We start from the raw sequence: 21,202 nt of genomic DNA, 5'->3' as shown, positions 1-21,202 counted from the left end.
TACCCATCCCCAGATCTGTGCCTCGACACAATCCTGTCTCGGAGCTCTACAGACAATTCCTTCGACCTCATGGCTTGGTTTTTGCTCTGACATGCACTGTCAACTGTGGGACCTTATATAGACAGGTGTGTGCCTTTCCAAATCATATCCAATCAATTGAATTTACCACAGGTGGACTCCGAACAAGTTGTAGATACATCTCAAGGATGATTAATGGAAACAAGATGCACCTGAAAGCAATTTTGAGTCTCATAGCAAAGGGTCTGAATACTTCAGTAAATAAGGTATTTCTGTTTTTTACCTGTTTTAACTTTGTCATTATGTCATTATGGGCTATTGATGACACCCCTCAGATACAAGAGCCTAACCATCAGAAAAAAACCTCTTCCTTAGCCTACTCCTCCCGCTGCTGCTTGCCTTCGTAAATTCTGATGTTATGCTCCTATAGTTTCTGGTGATGGTGATGCGTGGTGCAGACCTCACTACCCTCTGGAGAGCCTTTTTCGGTTATGGGCAGAGCAGCTGCCATACCAGGCGTTTGATACAGCCCGACAGGATGCTCTCGATTGTGCATCTGTAAAAGTTTGTGAGTGTTTTTGGTGACAAGCCGACCATTACACTGGATAATCACAGCTAGCTAGCTGCTACCGAGTGGCCCAGCCTCGAAGCTAGCGTTGAGCCAGGCCCATCTCCCGGCCTGCTCAGTGGACCCTATGATCACTCAGCTACACAGCTGATGCCTCCCAGACTCTTCACTAAGACGACTAGAAGCCACTACATCACCGGATTCCTGCCGTAAGCTCTGGACCTTTGCACCGGAGTGGCTATAGTGGCTAATTCCCTTGTCCCGAAGCTAGCACCAGTTAGCCTTGAGCCAGGTGCATCTCCCGGCTAGCAAACAAAATTACTCCAGCTACAATAGCTATTTTGCCACTTGGCCTGTACCCTTTGTCAACACGGAGCTCCACCGATCCATCACGACTGGTCTGCCGACGTAATTCCGTCCGATGTGCCCTCAACCGGCCTTTGCAGGACGTCGGTGACGCCCTTGTCCCGAAGTTAGCACCAGTTAGCCTCGAGCCAGGCGCATCTCCCGGCTAGCATAGTAACGACTACTTACCGGCTTCCCTGTTTCGTATATTCCCGTTCACTGGACCCTATGATCACTTGGCTACATAGCTGATGCCTGCTGGACTGTTCATTAATCACGGTACTCCATTTTGTTTGTTTTGTTTATCTGTCGGCCCCAGCCTCGAATTCAGGCCCTGTGTGTATTTAACTGACCCTCTCTGCCCATTCATCACCATTTTACCTGTTGTTGTTGTCTTAGCTGATTAACTGTTGTCTTACCCGTTGTTGTCTTAGCTAGCTATCCCAATCAACACCTGTGATTGCTTTATGCCTCGCTTTATGTCTCTCTAATGTCAATATGCCTTGTATACTGTTGTTTAGGGTAGTTATCCTTGTTTTATTTTACTGCAGAGCCCCTAGTCCTACTCAACATGGCTCAGAGAGCTCTTTTGTCCCAACTCCCACACATGCGGTGACCTCACCTAGCATAACTGGGGCCTCCAGAGGAGAAACCTCTCTCATCGTCACTCAACACCTAGGTTTACCTCCACTGTACCCGCACCCTACCATACCCCTGTCTGTACATTATTCCTTGAATCTATCCTACCACGCCCAGAAATCTGCTCCTTTTATTCTCTGTTCCCAACGCACTATTCGACCAATTCTGATAGCCTTTAGCCGTACCCTCATCCTACTCCTCTGTTCCTCGGGTGATGTAGAGGTTAACCCAGGCCCTGTGTGATGTCCTGGCCGTGTCTGAATCCTGGCTTAGGAAGGCAACCAACAATTCTGAAATTTCCATCCCCAACCACAACATTTTCAGTCAAGATAGAACTGTCAAAAGAGAGGAGTTGCAATCTACTGCAGAGATGGCCTGCAAAGTTCTGTCATACTTCCCAGGTCCATGCCCAAACAGTTCGAGCTTCTAATTTTAAAAATGAATCTCTCCAGAAATAAGTCTCACTGTTGCCGCCTGTTATAGACCCCCCTCAGCTGCCAGGTGTGCCCTGGACACCATATGTGAATTGATTGCCCCCTATCTATCTTCAGAGTTGGTTCTATTAGGTGACCTAAAACTGGGATATGCTTAACACCCCGGCCGTCCTACAATCCAAGCTAGATGCCCTCAATCTCACACAAATTATCAAGGAACCCATCAGGTACAACCCTAAATCCATAAACATGGGCACCCTCATAGATATTATCCTGACCAACTTGCCCTCCAAATACACCTCTGCTGATTTCAATCAGGATCTCAGCGATCGTTGACTGCATCCGTTATGGGTCCACGGTCAAACGACCAACCCTCATCACTGTCAAACGCTCCCTAAAACACTTCTGTAAGCAGGCCTTTCTAATCGACCTGGCCCGGGTATCCTGGAAGGATTTTGACCTCATCCCATCAGTAGAGGATGCCTGATTTTTCTTTCATTATAATTTCCTCACCACCTTAAATAAGCAAGCCCCTTTCAAAAAATGTAGAACTAAGAACAGATATAGCCCTTGGTTCACTCCAGGTCTGACTGCCCCCGACCAGCACAAAAACATTGAATAGTCTCTGCGATATGCAACTTTTCAGAGAAGTCAGGAATTTTCAAGCTAGCATATAATGTCACAAAAACCCAGAAGACAGCTAAATGCAGCACTAACCTTTGATGATCTTCATCAGATGACAATCCTAGGACATTGTTATCCTGTTAGGGCTAGGGGGCAGTATTGACACGGCTGGATAAAAAACATACCCGATTTAATCTGGTTACCACTCCTACCCAGTAACTAGAATATGCATATACTTATTACATATGGATAGAAAACACCCTAAAGTTTCTAAAACTGTTTGAATGGTGTCTGTGAGTATAACAGAACTCAAATGGCAGGTCAAAACCTGAGAGATTCCTTTACAGGAAGTGGCCTGTCTGACCATTTCTTGAACTTCTTTTCCATCTCTATCTTTTACTAAGGATCTCTGCTCTAACGTGACACTTCCCACGTCGTCCATAGGCGCTCAGAGCCTGGGAAAAAACAGAATGTCGTCATTCCAGCCCCAGGCTGAAACACATTATCGCCTTTCTCAAGTGGCCGATCAAGGGACTCTGGGCTTATGCGCGTGACCCGACCGCCCCCGCCTTTGTGATTTTTTTCCTCTGTTTGCCGAAAAGGAGATTCCCTGTCGGAATATTATCGCTTTTCTACGAGAAAAATGGCGTAAAAATTGATTTTAAACAGCGGTTGACATGCTTCGAAGTACGGTAATGGAATATTTAGAATTTTATTGTCACGAATTGCGCCATGCGCGCGACACTTCTTTACCATTTCGGATAGTGTCTGGAACGCACGAACAAAACGCCGCTATTCGGATATAACGATGGATTATTTTGGACCAAACCAACATTTGTTATTGAAGTAGCAGTCCTGGGTGTGCATTCTGACGAAGACAACAAAAGGTAATGAAACTTTTATAATAGTAAATATGATTATGGTGAGTGCTAAACTTGCCGGGTGTCTAAATAGCGAGCCCGTGATGCCTGGGCTATGTACTTAGAATATTGCAAAATGTGCTTTCACCAAAAAGCTATTTTAAAATCGGACATATCGAGTGCATAGAGGAGGTCTGTATCTATAATTCTTAAAATAATTGTTATGCTTTTTGTGAACGTTTATCGTGAGTAATTTAGTAAAATGTTAGCGAATTCCCCGGAAGTTTGCGGGGGGTATGCTAGTTCTGAACGTCACATGCTAATGTAAAAAGCTGGTTTTTGATATAAATATGAACTTGATTGAACAAAACATGCATGTATTGTATAACATAATGTCTTAGGGTTGTCATCTGATGAAGATCATCAAAGGTGAGTGCTGCATTTAGCTGTCTTCTGGGTTTTGGTGATGCTGGCTTGAAAAATGGGTCTCTGATTATTTCTGGCTTGGTACTCTGCTGACATAATCTAATGTTTTGCTTTCGTTGTAAAGCCTTTTTGAAATCGGACAGTGTGGTTAGATTAACGAGAGTCTTGTCTTTAAATAGCTGTAAAATAGTCATATGTTTGAGAAATTGAAGTAATAGGATTTTTAAGGTTTTGAAAATCGCGCCCTAGGCTGCAAGTGGCTGTTACGTAGGTGGGACGAATTCGTCCCGCCTAGCCCAGAGAGGTTATACAATACATGCATGTTTTGTTCAATCAAGTTCATATTTATATCAAAAACCAGCTTTTTAAATTAGCAAGTGACTAGCATGTGACTAGCATTCCCACCGAACACTTCCGGTGAATTTACTAAATTACTCACGATAAACGTTCACAAAAAAATAATTATTTTAAGAATTATAGATACAGAACTCCTTTATGCACTCGCTATGTCCGATTTTAAAATAGCTTTTCAGTGAAAGCACATTTTGCAATATTCTGAGTAGATAGCCCGGCCATCACAGGCTAGCTATTTTGACACCCACCAAGTGTGGTACTCACCAAACTCAGATTTACTATTAGAAAAGTTTGATTACCTTTGCTGTCTTCGTCAGAATGCACTCCCAGGACTTCTACTTCAATAACAAATGTTGGTTTGGTTCCAAATAATCCATAGTTATATCCAAATAGTGGCGTTTTGTTCGTGCGTTCAAGACACTATCCGATGGGTAAAGAAGGGTGACGCGCCCGACGCGTTTCGTGACAAAAAAAATCAAAATATTCCATTACCGTACTTCGAAGCATGTCAACCGCTGTTTAAAATCAATTTTTATGCTATTTTTCTCGTAAAAAAAGCGATAATATTCCGACCGGGAGTCGTTGTTTTCGTTCAAAGAGAGAGAAAGTAAACATGGTGTCGGCTCGTGCACGTGCCTCCAGTCTCATTGTTCTCTGATCGACCACTTACAAAATGCGCTAATGTTTTTCAGCAATGGCCTGCAAAGCCACCATTCAGCTTTCTGGCGCCTTCTGAGAGCGTTAGAAAATGTCACGTCATGCCAGAGATCCCCTGTTTTGGTTAGAGATGATCAAGAAGGCCATGAAATGGTCAGAGAGAGCGCTTCCTGTTTGGAATCTTCTCAGGTTTTGGCCTGCCAAATGAGTTCTGTAATACTCACAGACACCATTCAAACAGTTTTAGAAACTTTAGGGTGTTTTCTATCCAAATCAAACAATTATAGGCATATTTAGTTTCTGGGCAGGAGTAGTAACCAGATTAAATCGGGTACGTTTTTTATCCGGCCGTGCAAATACTGCCCCCTATCCCCAACAGGTTAATCCATTTGCACACACTGTATATAGATTTTTCTGTTGTGTTATTGACTGTACGTTTGTTTATCCCACTTGTAACTCTGTGTTGTTTGTGTCGCACTGCTTTGCTTTATCTTGGCCAGGTCGCAGTTGTAAATGAGAACTTGTTAAATAAAGGACTTGTTCTCAACTAGCCTACCTGGTTAAATAAATCAATAAAATCTTAACTTTATTGACAACACCCAAATGGATACTGTCATTAACGCGGTTCTTCAATAATTACACATAATTCTTAATGCTTTAGCAAACATTATATTAAACAGGACATTCAAATATCCTTACAATTATAATCCAAAGTAGTGTGAAATGAACTCATCATCAACCTGGAAATGGAGGTTACTCCCCTGAATTTCCCCCATTCACATTCAGAATACATTGTGAAAAACTAAAATCTTTGCTCACCATTTTTGCTCCAGGCAGATATAGTACATCCATAACTATCGGTTTCCTCATTAGCAGGGAGGAGTTTCTGCAATCAAATTGCCCTCGTCCCGCAATTTTAGCAAACACAGAAAGGGGACTATATTGGAGACCAAAAGTCGTCTGGCACACTGCTTAGAGTTTCAACAACATGAATAACGTATTTCTAGCCTACAATCATCTATGTTACTGCTAATGTGAAAACAAGACAAAATATGACTATTCTTGCTCATTTTAAGGCAAATATCAAATAATTTTAATATTCATGACAGAAGTCAATTGTTGTCCAACATCATGGCTCCACTGTTGGCATCACCTTTTACAGTGGATTACCGCTGTTGTGGGCCTTTAACCATCTGTCTGACTTTGTTGTTCACGCAGGAGAGATACTTAACTATCATGGATCCTCTGGGGCGCCTCAACAACATCATGATGCTGAAGAGGCAGAGAAGAGTCTCTCCACATTAGAACACCTCAATAAACACCTGCAGACATCCACAGGGAAGAAACCTCACTGCTGCTCTGACTGTGGGAAGAGATTCACCTCCCCATCAGGCATTAAAATTCATCAGAGAATCCACACAGGAGAGAAACCCTATAGCTGTACTCAATGTGGGAAGAGTTTTGGTCAATCTGGCCAGCTGGTATCACACCAGAGAACACACACAGGAGAGAAACCTTATAGCTGTGATCAATGTGGGAAGAGTTTTACAGGATCTGGCTCTCTGACTCTACACCAGAGAATACACACAGGAGAGAAACCTTATAGCTGTGGTCAATGTGGGAAGAGTTTTGGTCGATCTTGCCATCTGGTATCACACCAGAGAACACACACAGGAGAGAAACCTTATAGCTGTGGTCAATGTGGAACAGGTTTTGCTACATCTAAAGCTCTGACTCTACACCAGAGAACACACACAGGAGAGAAACCTTATAGCTGTGGTCAATGTGGGAAGAGGTTTACTGCATCTAGCACTCTGACTCAACACCAGAGAATACACACAGGAGAGAAATCTTATAGCTGTGATCAATGTGGGAAGAGTTTTGGTCGATCTGGAGCGCTGATAGTGCACCAGAGAATACACACAGGAGAAAAATCTTATAGCTGTGGTCAATGTGGGAAGAATTTTGCTGCATCTAGAACTCTGACACTACACCAGAGAACACACACAGGAGAGAAACCTTATAGCTGTGATCAATGTGGGAAGAGTTTTACTACATCTTGGTATCTGACTATACACCTACGAACACACACAGGAGAGAAACCTTATAGCTGTAATCAATGTGGGAAGAGTTTTACTACATCTGGCTCTCTGACTTCACACCAGAGAATACACACAGGAGAGAAACCTTATATCTGTGGTCAATGTGGGAAGAGTTTTGTTTCATCTAGCGGTCTGACAGTACACAAGAGAACACACACAGGAGAGAAATCTTATAGCTGTGACCAGAGATAATCTGATAAAAGACTTCTGATCAAATATCAGAAAATACATACATGAAGGAGTTGTTTCATGATATCAATGAATTAATGTCACAATGTAGAATGTTTAAACATTGTAGTAGGAGTATTTTAATGATGTCACAATGTAGAACCCTAAACGTTTGTCCCCTGTTCTATTGATTTCAACATGATATGGATATTAGCCTCAGGGGGAAAATCCAGGCTCTGAAATGGAAGAGTTACTATTTATGTGATTTAACAAAAAGTGATTAACAAAAAAAGAGTTGTGTTACACTTACCATGTTGCTGACCCACTGGAATCAAAATGCAACAGGCTGTTTTCTACAAATTGTCCTCTAACCAGGGATGTACACATTATTCCCAGATTCCGTGTGGTTTTTGAGCTGTTAGTTTTAACAGGACGTGCAACCTCATCTCCCTCCTCTCACACAATTGATTTCAACATGATATTAATGAGTGATGACAAATAAGTGTTGTGTTCCTTTGTTTAGCGACCCCTACATTTAAATGTATCACTCCAAAATGTAGTTGACTGTCTTCTGCAGGTTGTCCTCTAATCAGCGAGGTAAAATATATCTCCATTTCCATGTGTTTTTTAGTTGTGTTAGTTTCAACAGCACGTACAACCTGATTTCCCGCCTAATCGATATCATTGATTTATTGCTACTTGTCAAAACAATAGTGTTTTTGATTGTTGTGTCCATGACGAGGACAATTTGGTTTGTAACTGTCTCAAGGTTGGGTAGTCAAAAAGTTTTGCGTTTAGCCAGTGAGTTGCCATGGATCTTTTTTTGACTGCACGTTTTTCCTTATTGGAGATGATTTTTGTTTGGGCTCGTTCCAAGGGGACGAGAGTTCTAGAAGCTAGTGAGTTTTAGGAAGACGAGAGTTCTAGAAGCTAGTGGGGAAAAAAATACGTGTTTTTTCTTGTTTTTAATTGTTGACAGCCAGTAGACACCATGTTTATATTGGTGAAGGTGAAGCATTGTAGTTGATTATAATGTGAAATGGAAGTTGTTTTCTGTTGGTGGTGAGCATTCTCTTAAGGTGTTACAGTCTTTGGTTTTTCCATTTATGTTTTGAGGTTTGGATTTTTGCACGTCTAGCTCGTTAGCACGTCTAGCTCGTTAGCACGTCTAGCCTCTTACATCTAGACGTTCCGCTAGCGGAACACCTGCTCCAATATCCAATGATGGGCGTGGCGCGAAATACAAAGTCCTCGAAAATCCGAAAACTTCCATTTTTCAAACATATGACTATTTTACAGCATTTTAAAGACAAGACTCTCCTTTATCTAACTACACTGTCAGATTTCAAAAAGGCTTTACAACGAAAGCAAAACATTAGCTTATGTCAGGAGATTACCCAGCCAGAAATAATCAGACACCCACTTTTCAAGCTAGCATATAATGTCACAAAAACCAAAACCACAGCTAAATGCAGCACTAACCTTTGATGATCTTCATCAGATGACACTCCTAGGACATTATGTTATACAATACATGCATGTTTTGTTCAATCAAGTTCATATTTATATCAAAAACCATCTTTTTACATTAGCATGTGACGTTCAGAACTAGCATTCCCACCGAACACTTCCGGTGAATTTACTAAATTACTCACGATAAACGTTCACAAAAAACATAACAATTATTTTAAGAATTATAGATACAGAACTCCTTTATGCAATCGCGGTGTCCGACTTTAAAATAGCTTTTCGGTGAAAGCACATTTTGCAATATTCTGAGTAGATAGCCCGGCCATCATGGCTAGCTATTTTGACAGCCACCAAGTTTGGTACTAACCAAACTCAGATTTACTATAAGAAAAATTGGATTACCTTTGCTGTTCTTCGTCAGAATGCACTCCCGGGACTTCTACTTCAATAACAAATGTTGGTTTGGTTCCAAATAATCCATAGTTATATCCAAATAACGGCGTTTTGTTTGTGCGTTCAAGACACTATCCGAAGAGTAAAGAAGGGTGACGCGCCCGGCGTGTTTCGTGACCAAAAATTTCAAAATATTCCATTACCGTACTTCAAAGCATGTCAAACACTGTTTAAAATAAATTTTTATGCAATTTTTTCTCGTAAAAAAGCGATAATATTCCGACTGGGAAACCCTGTTTTCGTTCAAAGACGAAAAAATAAAAACATGGTGTCGGCTCGCGCACGCGCCCCCAGTCTCATTGTTTTCAGATCGACCACTATCCAAATGCGCTACTGTTTTTCAGCCATGGCCTGCAAAGTTCAAAGTTCTGGCGCCTTCTGAGAGCCTATGGGAGCGTTAGAAAATGTCACGTTATGCCAGAGATCCCCTGTTTTGGATAGAGATGATCAAGAAGGCCAAGAAATAGTCAGAGGGGGCGCTTCCTGTACAGAATCTTCTCAGGTTTTGGCCTGCCAAATGAGTTCTGTTATACTCACAGACACCATTCAAACAGTTTTAGAAACTTTGGAGTGTTTTCTATCCAAAGCTAATAATTATATGCATATTCTAGTTTCTGGGCAGGAGTAATAATCAGATTAAATCGGGTACGTTTTTTATCCGGCCGTGAAAATACTGCCCCCTATCCATAACAAGCTAGCTCGTTAGCACGTAGGACGCACTGATTAGTGTCACCTCGTTAGTCAGTATGTGTTACACCTGTGCTGGCTTGTCCATCTCGTTAGTGGGAAGGTGTTTCACCTGAGCTGGTCCAGGTTCTATTTAAGAGTGTCTGGCCCAGTGCTCCAGTTGTCTTGATACATGTGGAGAGTCAACACCTTTAGTTGCTCCATCTTTTTGGTTTACTTCCTGTCTTTAAGTTTGGTGTGGGTTTTTCTTTTGTTTTCCTCTTCTTGGGCAGATTTAGTGGGTCTCATGGTGGGTGTCTTTTAGGTCCCAGTTGTTGTTACTAGTCAACTTTCAGTGGACACTGTGAGCAAAACTGCAAGATTATGTTATAATACTTTTATTGCATCAAATGGTTGTTTTATGCAACAGAATAGAGGGTTCTTAGAACTATTGTGTCTGTGTTCTACTGAGGATGGGCCTCTGGGAGAAAACACTGACAGGAGATTTACAATGTCTTTTGGGTGATAAAACCTAAAGAGACTGCATTCCAGAACATGAGTTAATGTTTCTGTTCTATATGGTACCAGGGAGAGATGACCTCAGGGCCAGACCCTGGTCTCTACACAAAGAGTACTGTTTTTACAGCAGATACTGTCTGCTGAGAATTATAAATATCTTTCATACGAATCTTGTGACCCGTTCTATACATCTGTTCGTCATGTAGGTTAAAAGGGGTGTATCTTGGCTGTAAAAGACCTTTGTACTTTTGTCTCGGGGCTCTCAACGAGTCATCTGGGGGTGATTGTTCGACCAGCCATCATTATCATAGGGCACCCAATTGATTGACTTTATATGTGTGTTGTATTGACCTGCTCCCTTATAAGTGAATAAAGATTTAGTTTAAGATAAGTTTGTCTCAATTAATATTAAAGAAATTCACCACATTTGGCGATGGGGATGTGAATCTTCACTTGGTGACCGCTCCTGACGACCTGGGTCAATGGTGCACCAGGGATCCCTCAAACTTGGGATCTCAGGGAGACCACACTGCGGGAACAGAACAGATGGACCCACCTTTGATCTGAGAGGCAGCGAGCCGAGTGGATACCATCAGTATAGTATATATAGTGGATACCATCAGTATAGTATATATAGTGGATACCATCAGTATAGTATATATAGTGGATACCATCAGTATAGTATATATAGTGGATACCATCAGTATAGTATATATAGTGGATACCATCAGTATAGTATATATAGTGGATACCATCAGTATAGTATATATAGTGGATACCATCAGTATAGTATATATAGTGGATACCATCAGTATAGTGTATATAGTGGATACCATCAGTATAGTATATATAGTGGATACCATCAGTATAGTATATATAGTGGATACCATCAGTATAGAATATATAGTGGATACCATCAGTATAGTATATATAGTGGATACCATCAGTATAGTATATATAGTGGATACCATCAGTATAGTATATATAGTGGATACCATCAGTATAGTATATATAGTGGATACCATCAGTATAGTGTATATAGTGGATACCATCAGTATAGTATATATAGTGGATACCATCAGTATAGTATATATATGAGTGGATACCATCAGTATAGTATATATAGTGGATACCATCAGTATAGTATATATAGTGGATACCATCAGTATAGTATATATAGTGGATACCATCAGTATAGTATATATAGTGGATACCATCAGTATAGTGTATATAGTGGATACCATCAGTATAGTGTATATAGTGTATATAGTGGATACCATCAGTATAGTGTATATAGTGGATACCATCAGTATAGTATATATAGTGGATACCATCAGTATAGTATATATAGTGGATACCATCAGTATAGTGTATATAGTGGATACCATCAGTATAGTGTATATAGTGGATACCATCAGTATAGTATATATAGTGGATACCATCAGTATAGTATATATAGTGGATACCATCAGTATAGTATATATAGTGGATACCATCAGTATAGTATATATAGTGGATACCATCAGTATAGTATATATAGTGGATACCATCAGTATAGTGTATATAGTGGATACCATCAGTATAGTGTATATAGTGGATACCATCAGTATAGTATATATAGTGGATACCATCAGTATAGTATATATAGTGGATACCATCAGTATAGTATATATAGTGGATACCATCAGTATAGTATATATAGTGGATACCATCAGTATAGTGTATATAGTGGATACCATCAGTATAGTGTATATAGTGGATACCATCAGTATAGTATATATAGTGGATACCATCAGTATAGTATATATAGTGGATACCATCAGTATAGTATATATAGTGGATACCATCAGTATAGTATATATAGTGGATACCATCAGTATAGTATATATAGTGGATACCATCAGTATAGTATATATAGTGGATACCATCAGTATAGTATATATAGTGGATACCATCAGTATAGTATATACAGTGGATACCATCAGTATAGTATATATAGTGGATACCATCAGTATAGTATATATAGTGGATACCATCAGTATAGTATATATAGTGGATACCATCAGTATAGTATATATAGTGGATACCATCAGTATAGTATATATAGTGGATACCATCAGTATAGTATATATAGTGGATACCATCAGTATAGTGTATATAGTGGATACCATCAGTATAGTGTATATAGTGGATACCATCAGTATAGTGTATATAGTGGATACCATCAGTATAGTGTATATAGTGGATACCATCAGTATAGTATATATAGTGGATACCATCAGTATAGTATATATAGTGGATACCATCAGTATAGTATATATAGTGGATACCATCAGTATAGTGTATATAGTGGATACCATCAGTATAGTGTATATAGTGGATACCATCAGTATAGTATATATAGTGGATACCATCAGTATAGTATATATAGTGGATACCATCAGTATAGTATATATAGTGGATACCATCAGTATAGTATATATAGTGGATACCATCAGTATAGTATATATAGTGGATACCATCAGTATAGTATATATAGTGGATACCATAAGTATAGTATATATAGTGGATACCATCAGTATCATTTATATAGTGGATACCATCAGTATAGTATATATAGTGGATACCATCAGTATAGTATATATAGTGGATACCATCAGTATAGTATATATAGTGGATACCATCAGTATAGTATATATAGTGGATACCATCAGTATAGTATATATAGTGGATACCATCAGTATAGTGTATATATAGTGGATACCATCAGTATAGTGTATATAGTGGATACCATCAGTATAGTGTATATATAGTGGATACCATAAGTATAATATATATAGTGGATACCATCAGTATAGTATATATAGTGGATACCATCAGTATAGTATATATAGTGGATACCATCAGTATAGTATATATAGTGGATACCATCAGTATAGTATATATAGTGGATACCATCAGTATAGTATATAGAGTGGATACCATCAGTATAGTATATATAGTGGATACCATCAGTATAGTATATATAGTGGATACCATCAGTATAGTGTATATAGTGGATACCATCAGTATAGTGTATATAGTGGATACCATCAGTATAGTGTATATAGTGGATACCATCAGTATAGTGTATATAGTGGATACCATCAGTATAGTATATATAGTGGATACCATCAGTATAGTATATATAGTGGATACCATCAGTATAGTGTATATAGTGGATACCATCAGTATAGTATATATAGTGGATACCATCAGTATAGTGTATATAGTGGATACCATCAGTATAGTATATATAGTGGATACCATCAGTATAGTATATATAGTGGATACCATCAGTATAGTGTATATAGTGGATACCATCAGTATAGTATATATAGTGGATACCATCAGTATAGTATATATAGTGGATACCATCAGTATAGTATATATAGTGGATACCATCAGTATAGTATATAGAGTGGATACCATCAGTATAGTATATATAGTGGATACCATCAGTATAGTATATATAGTGGATACCATCAGTATAGTATATATAGTGGATACCATCAGTATAGTATATATAGTGGATACCATCAGTATAGTATATATAGTGGATACCATCAGTATAGTATATATAGTGGATACCATCAGTATTGTATATATAGTGGATACCATCAGTATAGTGTATATAGTGGATACCATCAGTATAGTATATATAGTGGATACCATCAGTATAGTGTATATAGTGGATACCATCAGTATAGTATATATAGTGGATACCATCAGTATAGTATATATAGTGGATACCATCAGTATAGTATATATAGTGGATACCATCAGTATAGTATATATAGTGGATACCATCAGTATAGTATATATAGTGGATACCACATCTCAAACCTAGTTAAAAAAAAAAAAAGAAGTGAGAGAAACACGCAAAGTGGAGTTTTAAGAAAAGCCTCGTAGGTTAAACAGGGCTCAGTCAGGAGGCTCTGAGTGTGTATTCCTGTGTGGAGGTGTAAACAGGGCCCAGTCAGGAGGCTCTGAGTGTGTATTCCTGTGTGGAGGTGTAAACAGGGCCCAGTCAGGAGGCTCTGAGTGTGTTCCTGTGTGGAGGTGTAAACAGGGCCCAGTCAGGAGGCTCTGAGTGTGTGTTCCTGTGTGGAGGTGTAAACAGGGCCCAGTCAGGAGGCTCTGAGTGTGTATTCCTGTGTGGAGGTGTAAACAGGGCCCAGTCAGGAGGCTCTGAGTGTGTATTCCTGTGTGGAGGTGTAAACAGGGCCCAGTCAGTAGGCTCTGAGTGTGTGTTCCTGTGTGGAGGTGTAAACAGGGCCCAGTCAGGAGGCTCTGAGTGTGTATTCCTGTGTGGAGGTGTAAACAGGGCCCAGTCAGGAGGCTCTGAGTGTGTTCCTGTGTGGAGGTGTAAACAGGGCCCAGTCAGGAGGCTCTGAGTGTGTTCCTGTGTGGAGGTGTAAACAGGGCCCAGTCAGGAGGCTCTGAGTGTGTATTCCTGTGTGGAGGTGTAAACAGGGCCCAGTCAGGAGGCTCTGAGTGTGTATTCCTGTGTGGAGGTGTAAACAGGGCCCAGTCAGTAGGCTCTGAGTGTGTATTCCTGTGTGGAGGTGTAAACAGGGCCCAGTCAGGAGGCTCTGAGTGTGTATTCCTGTGTGGAGGTGTAAACAGGGCCCAGTCAGTAGGCTCTGAGTGTGTATTCCTGTGTGGAGGTGTAAACAGGGCCCAGTCAGGAGGCTCTGAGTGTGTATTCCTGTGTGGAGGTGTAAACAGGGCCCAGTCAGTAGGCTCTGAGTGTGTATTCCTGTGTGGAGGTGTAAACAGGGCCCAGTCAGTAGGCTCTGAGAGTGTGTTCCTGTGTGGAGGTGTAAACAGGGCCCAGTCAGTAGGCTCTGAGTGTGTGTTCCTGTGTGGAGGTGTAAACAGGGCCCAGTCAGGAGGCTCTGAGTGTGTATTCCTGTGTGGAGGTGTAAACAGGGCCCAGTCAGGAGGCTCTGAGTGTGTATTCCTGTGTGGAGGTGTAAACAGGGCCCAGTCGGTAGGCTCTGAGTGTGTATTCCTGTGTGGAGGTGTAAACAGGGCCCAGTCAGGAGGCTCTGAGGCTGAGTCAGCTATCTCTGTAAACTGGATGAGAACTAGAATCTGTGTTTACTAGTTAAGACCATTTATGATATAGTGTAAGATAGTAAGGTGCACCTGTAATTGTTTTAAACCTGTAATTGTTTTAAACCTGGACACCATTTTAGAAGTATTGAAAGATGTATATGTATGAGTTTCATTATCCTAGGAACTAACCATGAGATAGAAATGTGGAAATATTCCTGCAGGTTAAAATATTGTTGAAAAACAACTAATTGATTAGGTATGTTTGGGAATAGCATTGTGTGACTGTGGTATGAGAGTTGTGTGACTGTGATATGAGAGTTGTGTGACTGTGATATGAGAGTTGTGACTGTGATATGAGAGTTGTGTGACTGTGATATGAGAGTTGTGACTGTGATATGAAAGTTGTGTGACTGTGATATGAGAGTTGTGTGACTGTGATATGAGAGTTGTTTGACTGTGGAAATGAGTCTTAATCTGTCGTTTGGATAGTAACATATAGAAATATGCTGAATCAGATGATTGAAATGTGGATAATAAGCGGGATGATATTTTAGAAAGCAGCGGAAGGTCTATAGTTCCTGCGAGGCTTGATTTTGCCGTGGTCTCTGGGAGGTTAGAGAACCGTTGAGGATCCCATGGTCATTGTCCGGGAAACTAAAGTTTATTTTTGGTTCTGCTGGGAGGATGTTTGGAGAGATGCTTCGTTGCTATGGAGAGTCCCTGAAAAAGCAAATTGAATGGTTGTCGTGACTACCTGAGAATTTCTTATGTTTTATATGGATTCTGTGAATATATGAAAATATGATGAATTGTATGTGTGTATAATGATTAATAGAGATTTGATGAAGTAATACTGGGAATATAATTAGATACAATTTAAACAACCCATATGTAGATGAACGTAGGTTGAGAGTTGGAATCTTTAATGGATCATTTGATAAAGATGAGGTTTAAGCATTATTAAACTGTCTACAAAGTCTGAGCAGTTGTCTCAGAAACTGATGGGAGTGTGTCCACTTTAGGGTAAGTTGCCCTAAGGATGAAACTATAAAACGTCCGGGTACCTTAATTGAAATAAACTGCCCTTAAGGCGTAGGGTTCTTCCCAGTATGAGAGGAGTTGCTGGATTTATTGAATAAACCTTTTTCCATAAAGTTAGAGTGAACCAAGGTGTCTGACTAGCTGTTGATGTTGAAGAAGCGTCCCGTAAAGGTTCCTGGAGTTTAGGGGTTCTTCAAATTGAACATTGAAACTGTGGGGGAACCCCTATAAGTTCCTCAAAGAACATTTTGGGGTTCATTTTTTTTAACTCTCGGTCCATCCTCCCTGCATTATAAAAACATATTTTAATAACAACAATATTGACAATATTGATTTAAATAATTCATTGTTTATTTAGTGGCACCACAAATGTGAATTCATATTTACAAAACACATAAACAAATTGCAACATTTCTGCAGACATGTCAGACCCTAATAAATAATACATTTACTTTGTATAGTGCTTTTCATGACATTTAAAATATATAAATAATAATGATGTACAATAAAAATAACATTAAAAATGAATCATAGGTAAACTAACAATATTGTAGACTTGATGCTAAAAACAGATTTTTCAGCTTTAGTGTGTATATTGTATCCACTTAGTTATGTTAGGAAGTTTTCCATCTTTATGACCGGCCCTGTTAACTTCACCCCAAATTCTCTTATCCCCAGAACACAGTAACTTAACAACATAAGTGTTCTTCTGACATTTTGGGGAAATTTAACATAAAATAAAACATCCAGCCGTAGCAGAGCTCCAAGTCCCATGGGGGACGTCCTCGAGGGTGTGGATGTTCTCCCCATCAAAGGCCAGCGGGATTTCACTCTCATGGTGAAATGGATTTCCACCGATGTGCAGTAAAGGAGTGAAGAGCGGTGAAATCTGTGTCAACAAAAGTAAGAAAAGATTAATACACAAACAATTAACAAAGAACATAACAAATGTTCAGCTGTAGTTTTATATAAGCATGCACACCTATGTTTATGAAGAAACAGATGATTGGTGCATAGACATACCTTGTCACGGACATAAAGGCCACTCGGGTCCTCATTGAAGAGGTAGGGCAAGAGCAGAATCGCTGCTGTGGTCTCCAGTCCTAGTAAAGTAAAGCAATGATCTTACTACACTTGCTAATTTTATTACAAAATTCATTAGAGAAAGGGAAGGAATAAGAGCAGATACCTCTTCTGTATTGTCCTTCAGGGACTGTCAAAATAGCAGGATGATGTCATCACCCCTGCCTCGCCTCTCTACCTCTGATAGTCCTTGAATTATCTTTTTGTCTATATCCATTCCATGGACCTAATTCATTTCTGAGAAGATCATTTGCACACATTTGTATGCTAATAGATGTCAGTTTGTATTGACTGCTATGTAGGTTAAATGTACACTTCAAATGCAGCTGTCCTACAACATATCTGTACCTTCTTCTTGATCCCAATTGCATTGTGTCCATGTTCTGTACCATCTAAGATATTAATTTCCCTCCACAAGGGGGCGGACATGTAACGTTTCCAAAATGGGATAGTATTGTACATGTAACTTTTCCAAAATGGGATAGTATTGTCCATGTAACGTTTCCAAAATGGGATAGTATTGTACATGTAACGTTTCCAAAATGGGATAGTATTGTACATGTAACGTTTCCAAAATGGGATAGTATTGTACATGTAATGTTTCCAAAATGGGATAATATTGTACATGTAACGTTTCCTGAATGGGATAGTATTGTCCATGTAACGTTTCCTAAATGGGATAGTATTGTCCATGTAACGTTTCCAAAATGGGATAGTATTGTACATGTAACGTTTCCAAAATGGGATAGTATTGTACATGTAACGTTTCCAAAATGGGATAGTATTGTACATGTAACGTTTCCAAAATGGGATAGTATTGTACATGTAATGTTTCCAAAATGGGATAGTATTGTACATGTAACGTTTCCTGAATGGGATAGTATTGTCCATGTAACGTTTCCTAAATGGGATAGTATTGTCCATGTAACGTTTCCTAAATGGGATAGTATTGTCCATGTAACGTTATGCCCCCTTGTGAGTTAATAGTATTGCATGCTGTAGCAGGCTATATAAAGAGGAAGACCTCCATTGACGATTCAGTTTGTTGTAACATCTCATCTGGACAGGTCACCGTCCTTAGTTAGTTAACGAAGCTAACTTTAGCTAGTTCATTATCACAAAAGTGAGAACTGCTCTAGATTGGAAACTTACGTTAATGAGTGTAAAGCCATGTTGGCTTTATGGAAACGATATACAATATATGGGAAAGAATATAGTTGAGGAAATAATCCAAACCTAGTTGTGCCTAGTTAGGACATAACGTTAGCTAGCTAGCTAACGGTACTGTACTGTAGCTCATACAACGCCGACGGTCAAACCCTGCTTTCTAATATTTACCTTAATTAACTATAGTAACGTTATGGAAGATATTCACAGAAAACCATCATTGTCTTCGATATTCATTATTAGTATGTTATATTATTATAATAAATTATTTCGAGACATATTCAGAGCCAAACATCAACCCAACTTAACCTTTTTAACTGTTGTCGCATCCAAACTTGTCACCATCGTTTTCAGTTGTAATTGCGAAGTTCCCGGAAGAAGTCCAGCAACAACGGAGGTTCCTCGATGAACCCACCTTCTAACAAGTTCTTTGAAGAACCTTTTGGGGCTGTTTTTCATTGACCAAGAACCCTACGGTTCTTAGGGGATCTGAGAACAACTCCAGTTGAACCCTTCATTTTTAGAGTGTAGTCGGCTCTATTTACTCTCAGATTCAAACATGATGATTAGCATCAACGATCAAGTCAGCTGCTGCTGCTCCAATACAGTATGAGGTGAGACGGTGAACTGATGTTGAACTGGGCAGTCAGCTGCTGCTGCTCCAATACAGTATGAGGTGAGGAGGTGAACTGATGTTGAACCGGGCAGTCAGCTGCTGCTGCTCCAATACAGTATGAGGTGAGACGGTGAACTGATGTTGAACTGGGCAGTCAGCTGCTGCTGCTCCAATACAGTATGAGGTGAGACGGTGAACTGATGTTGAACCGGGCAGTCAGCTGCTCCAATACAGTATGAGGTGAGACGGTGAACTGATGTTGAACCGGGCAGTCAGCTGCTGCTGCTCCAATACAGTATGAGGTGAGGCGGTGAACTGATGTTGAACTGGGCAGTCAGCTGCTGCTGCTCCAATACAGTATGAGGTGAGACGGTGAACTGATGTTGAACTGGGCAGTCAGCTGCTGCTGCTCCAATACAGTATGAGGTGAGACGGTGAACTGATGTTGAACTGGGCAGTCAGCTGCTGCTGCTCCAATACAGTATGAGGTGAGACGGTGAACTGATGTTGAACTGGGCAGTCAGCTGCTGCTGCTCCAATACAGTATGAGGTGAGACGGTGAACTGATGTTGAACTGGGCAGTCAGCTGCTGCTGCTCCAACACAGTATGAGGTGAGACGGTGAACTGATGTTGAATCATAATGATTAAGTTAATTAAAATGAATTTGTGAAACTGTTAAAAAATAGTATATGACATATTAAATATATTACTCTATTGTTATCATATAGAAACATCATGGAATATTGTACATCATATCAGCATCAACATACATTGTTTCATTCAATTTCACATAATAAGGATATTTAATATTTTCAAGTTCAGAAGTCAGAACTCATCACCTGCTATGTAAAAGAGACAGAAGAATGCACAATGGTCAATGCTATCTGGGATCCTTGGGACATCCCTACCCTAAACCCTAAGTGATTTAATAGTTGGTATTCAGCAGTCATAAAGCGTTATTTACTTTAACGAACTACTAAAATTGTGATTTTGTCAGACAGCAGCTCTACACTTTATTGACTGACTGATCCATTCATCCTTCCATCCCTCCTCAGCCTTCCTCTCCTCTGAAGACCCAGTGAGGGTGGAGCTCAGTCAGAGAGCTGTTGAGGGACTGGTTAGGAAGAACACTTCTACAGCCAGAGAGGTGAGAGGTCACACATGGTTTAGATGGTAAATATTTATGTCCCCTTAGCGGTTCATCACGTCAGCAAAAGGGAATATGTTCCATCTATGTTTATTTACATTAGTGCAAATTGTCCACTGATATTGGTGTAATTTCTCACCCCTCTTGGCTGTATGAAGTTAATTTCCCCTCAGGCACACACATTTGTTCTTTGATATTACGAAGGTCATTTGTGTATAATGTACTTTTCCCAACATCTCTTTACATTGCTTATGCATATTTAGTGGCCTGACTGTATCCATACTATATCAAAAGCCCATCCTGGTAGATCTGAACCTAATGCAGCTTGGAGTGATCAGATGACAGAAGTCACATTTAGGTGCCAGGTGTAACTGAGGCCATAGATACTCCATATCCATTACTTTGAGTGTTGTATATAATATGACTAAATGTGTTTCTGTGTTGCAGGTGCAGTCAAGAAATGGAACAGCAAGGCCACAGAACATGACATAAACAGAGCTGTGGGAGACCACCTCAAGCCCCTGGTAGAGCCGGGGGTGGTGTTTACCTCTTCAGCAGTCTGTTGATTGGTCAGTCACTGGGTTCATTTGTTTTATTATATGGTCAAATCAAATCAAGCTTGATTCATACAGCACATTTCAGACATGGATGCAACAAAATGGCTTCACAGGAAAAATATTTTTAAAAACATTGAAAATAAACAGAAATATTTAGTACACAACAAACATAAGAGGATAAAAA

The 21,202-nt window shown here is 39.9% G+C and overlaps 1 protein-coding gene across 1 annotated transcript in view; it reads left to right on the top strand.

Moving 5' to 3' along the window:
* The window catches only part of LOC145876036 (uncharacterized), a 34,120-nt gene extending 23,426 nt beyond the window's left edge, over window positions 1–10,694 (top strand). Inside the window, exon 2 of the mRNA XM_082971808.1 lies at window positions 6,144–10,694. Coding sequence (XP_082827934.1) covers window positions 6,144–7,219 — 1,076 coding nt within the window. The 3' untranslated portion in view covers window positions 7,220–10,694. The remainder of the gene's footprint in view (window positions 1–6,143) is intronic.
* The last annotated feature ends 10,508 nt before the right edge of the window (window positions 10,695–21,202 follow it).

The sequence above is a fragment of the Salmo salar genome, unplaced genomic scaffold (genome assembly GCF_965601325.2).
Source record: "Salmo salar unplaced genomic scaffold, fSalSal1 ptg000432l, whole genome shotgun sequence".
Classification (NCBI taxonomy): domain Eukaryota; kingdom Metazoa; phylum Chordata; class Actinopteri; order Salmoniformes; family Salmonidae; genus Salmo; species Salmo salar.
The sequence above is the reverse complement of the archived record's forward strand: the minus strand, read 5'-3'. Positions and strand labels throughout refer to the sequence as shown.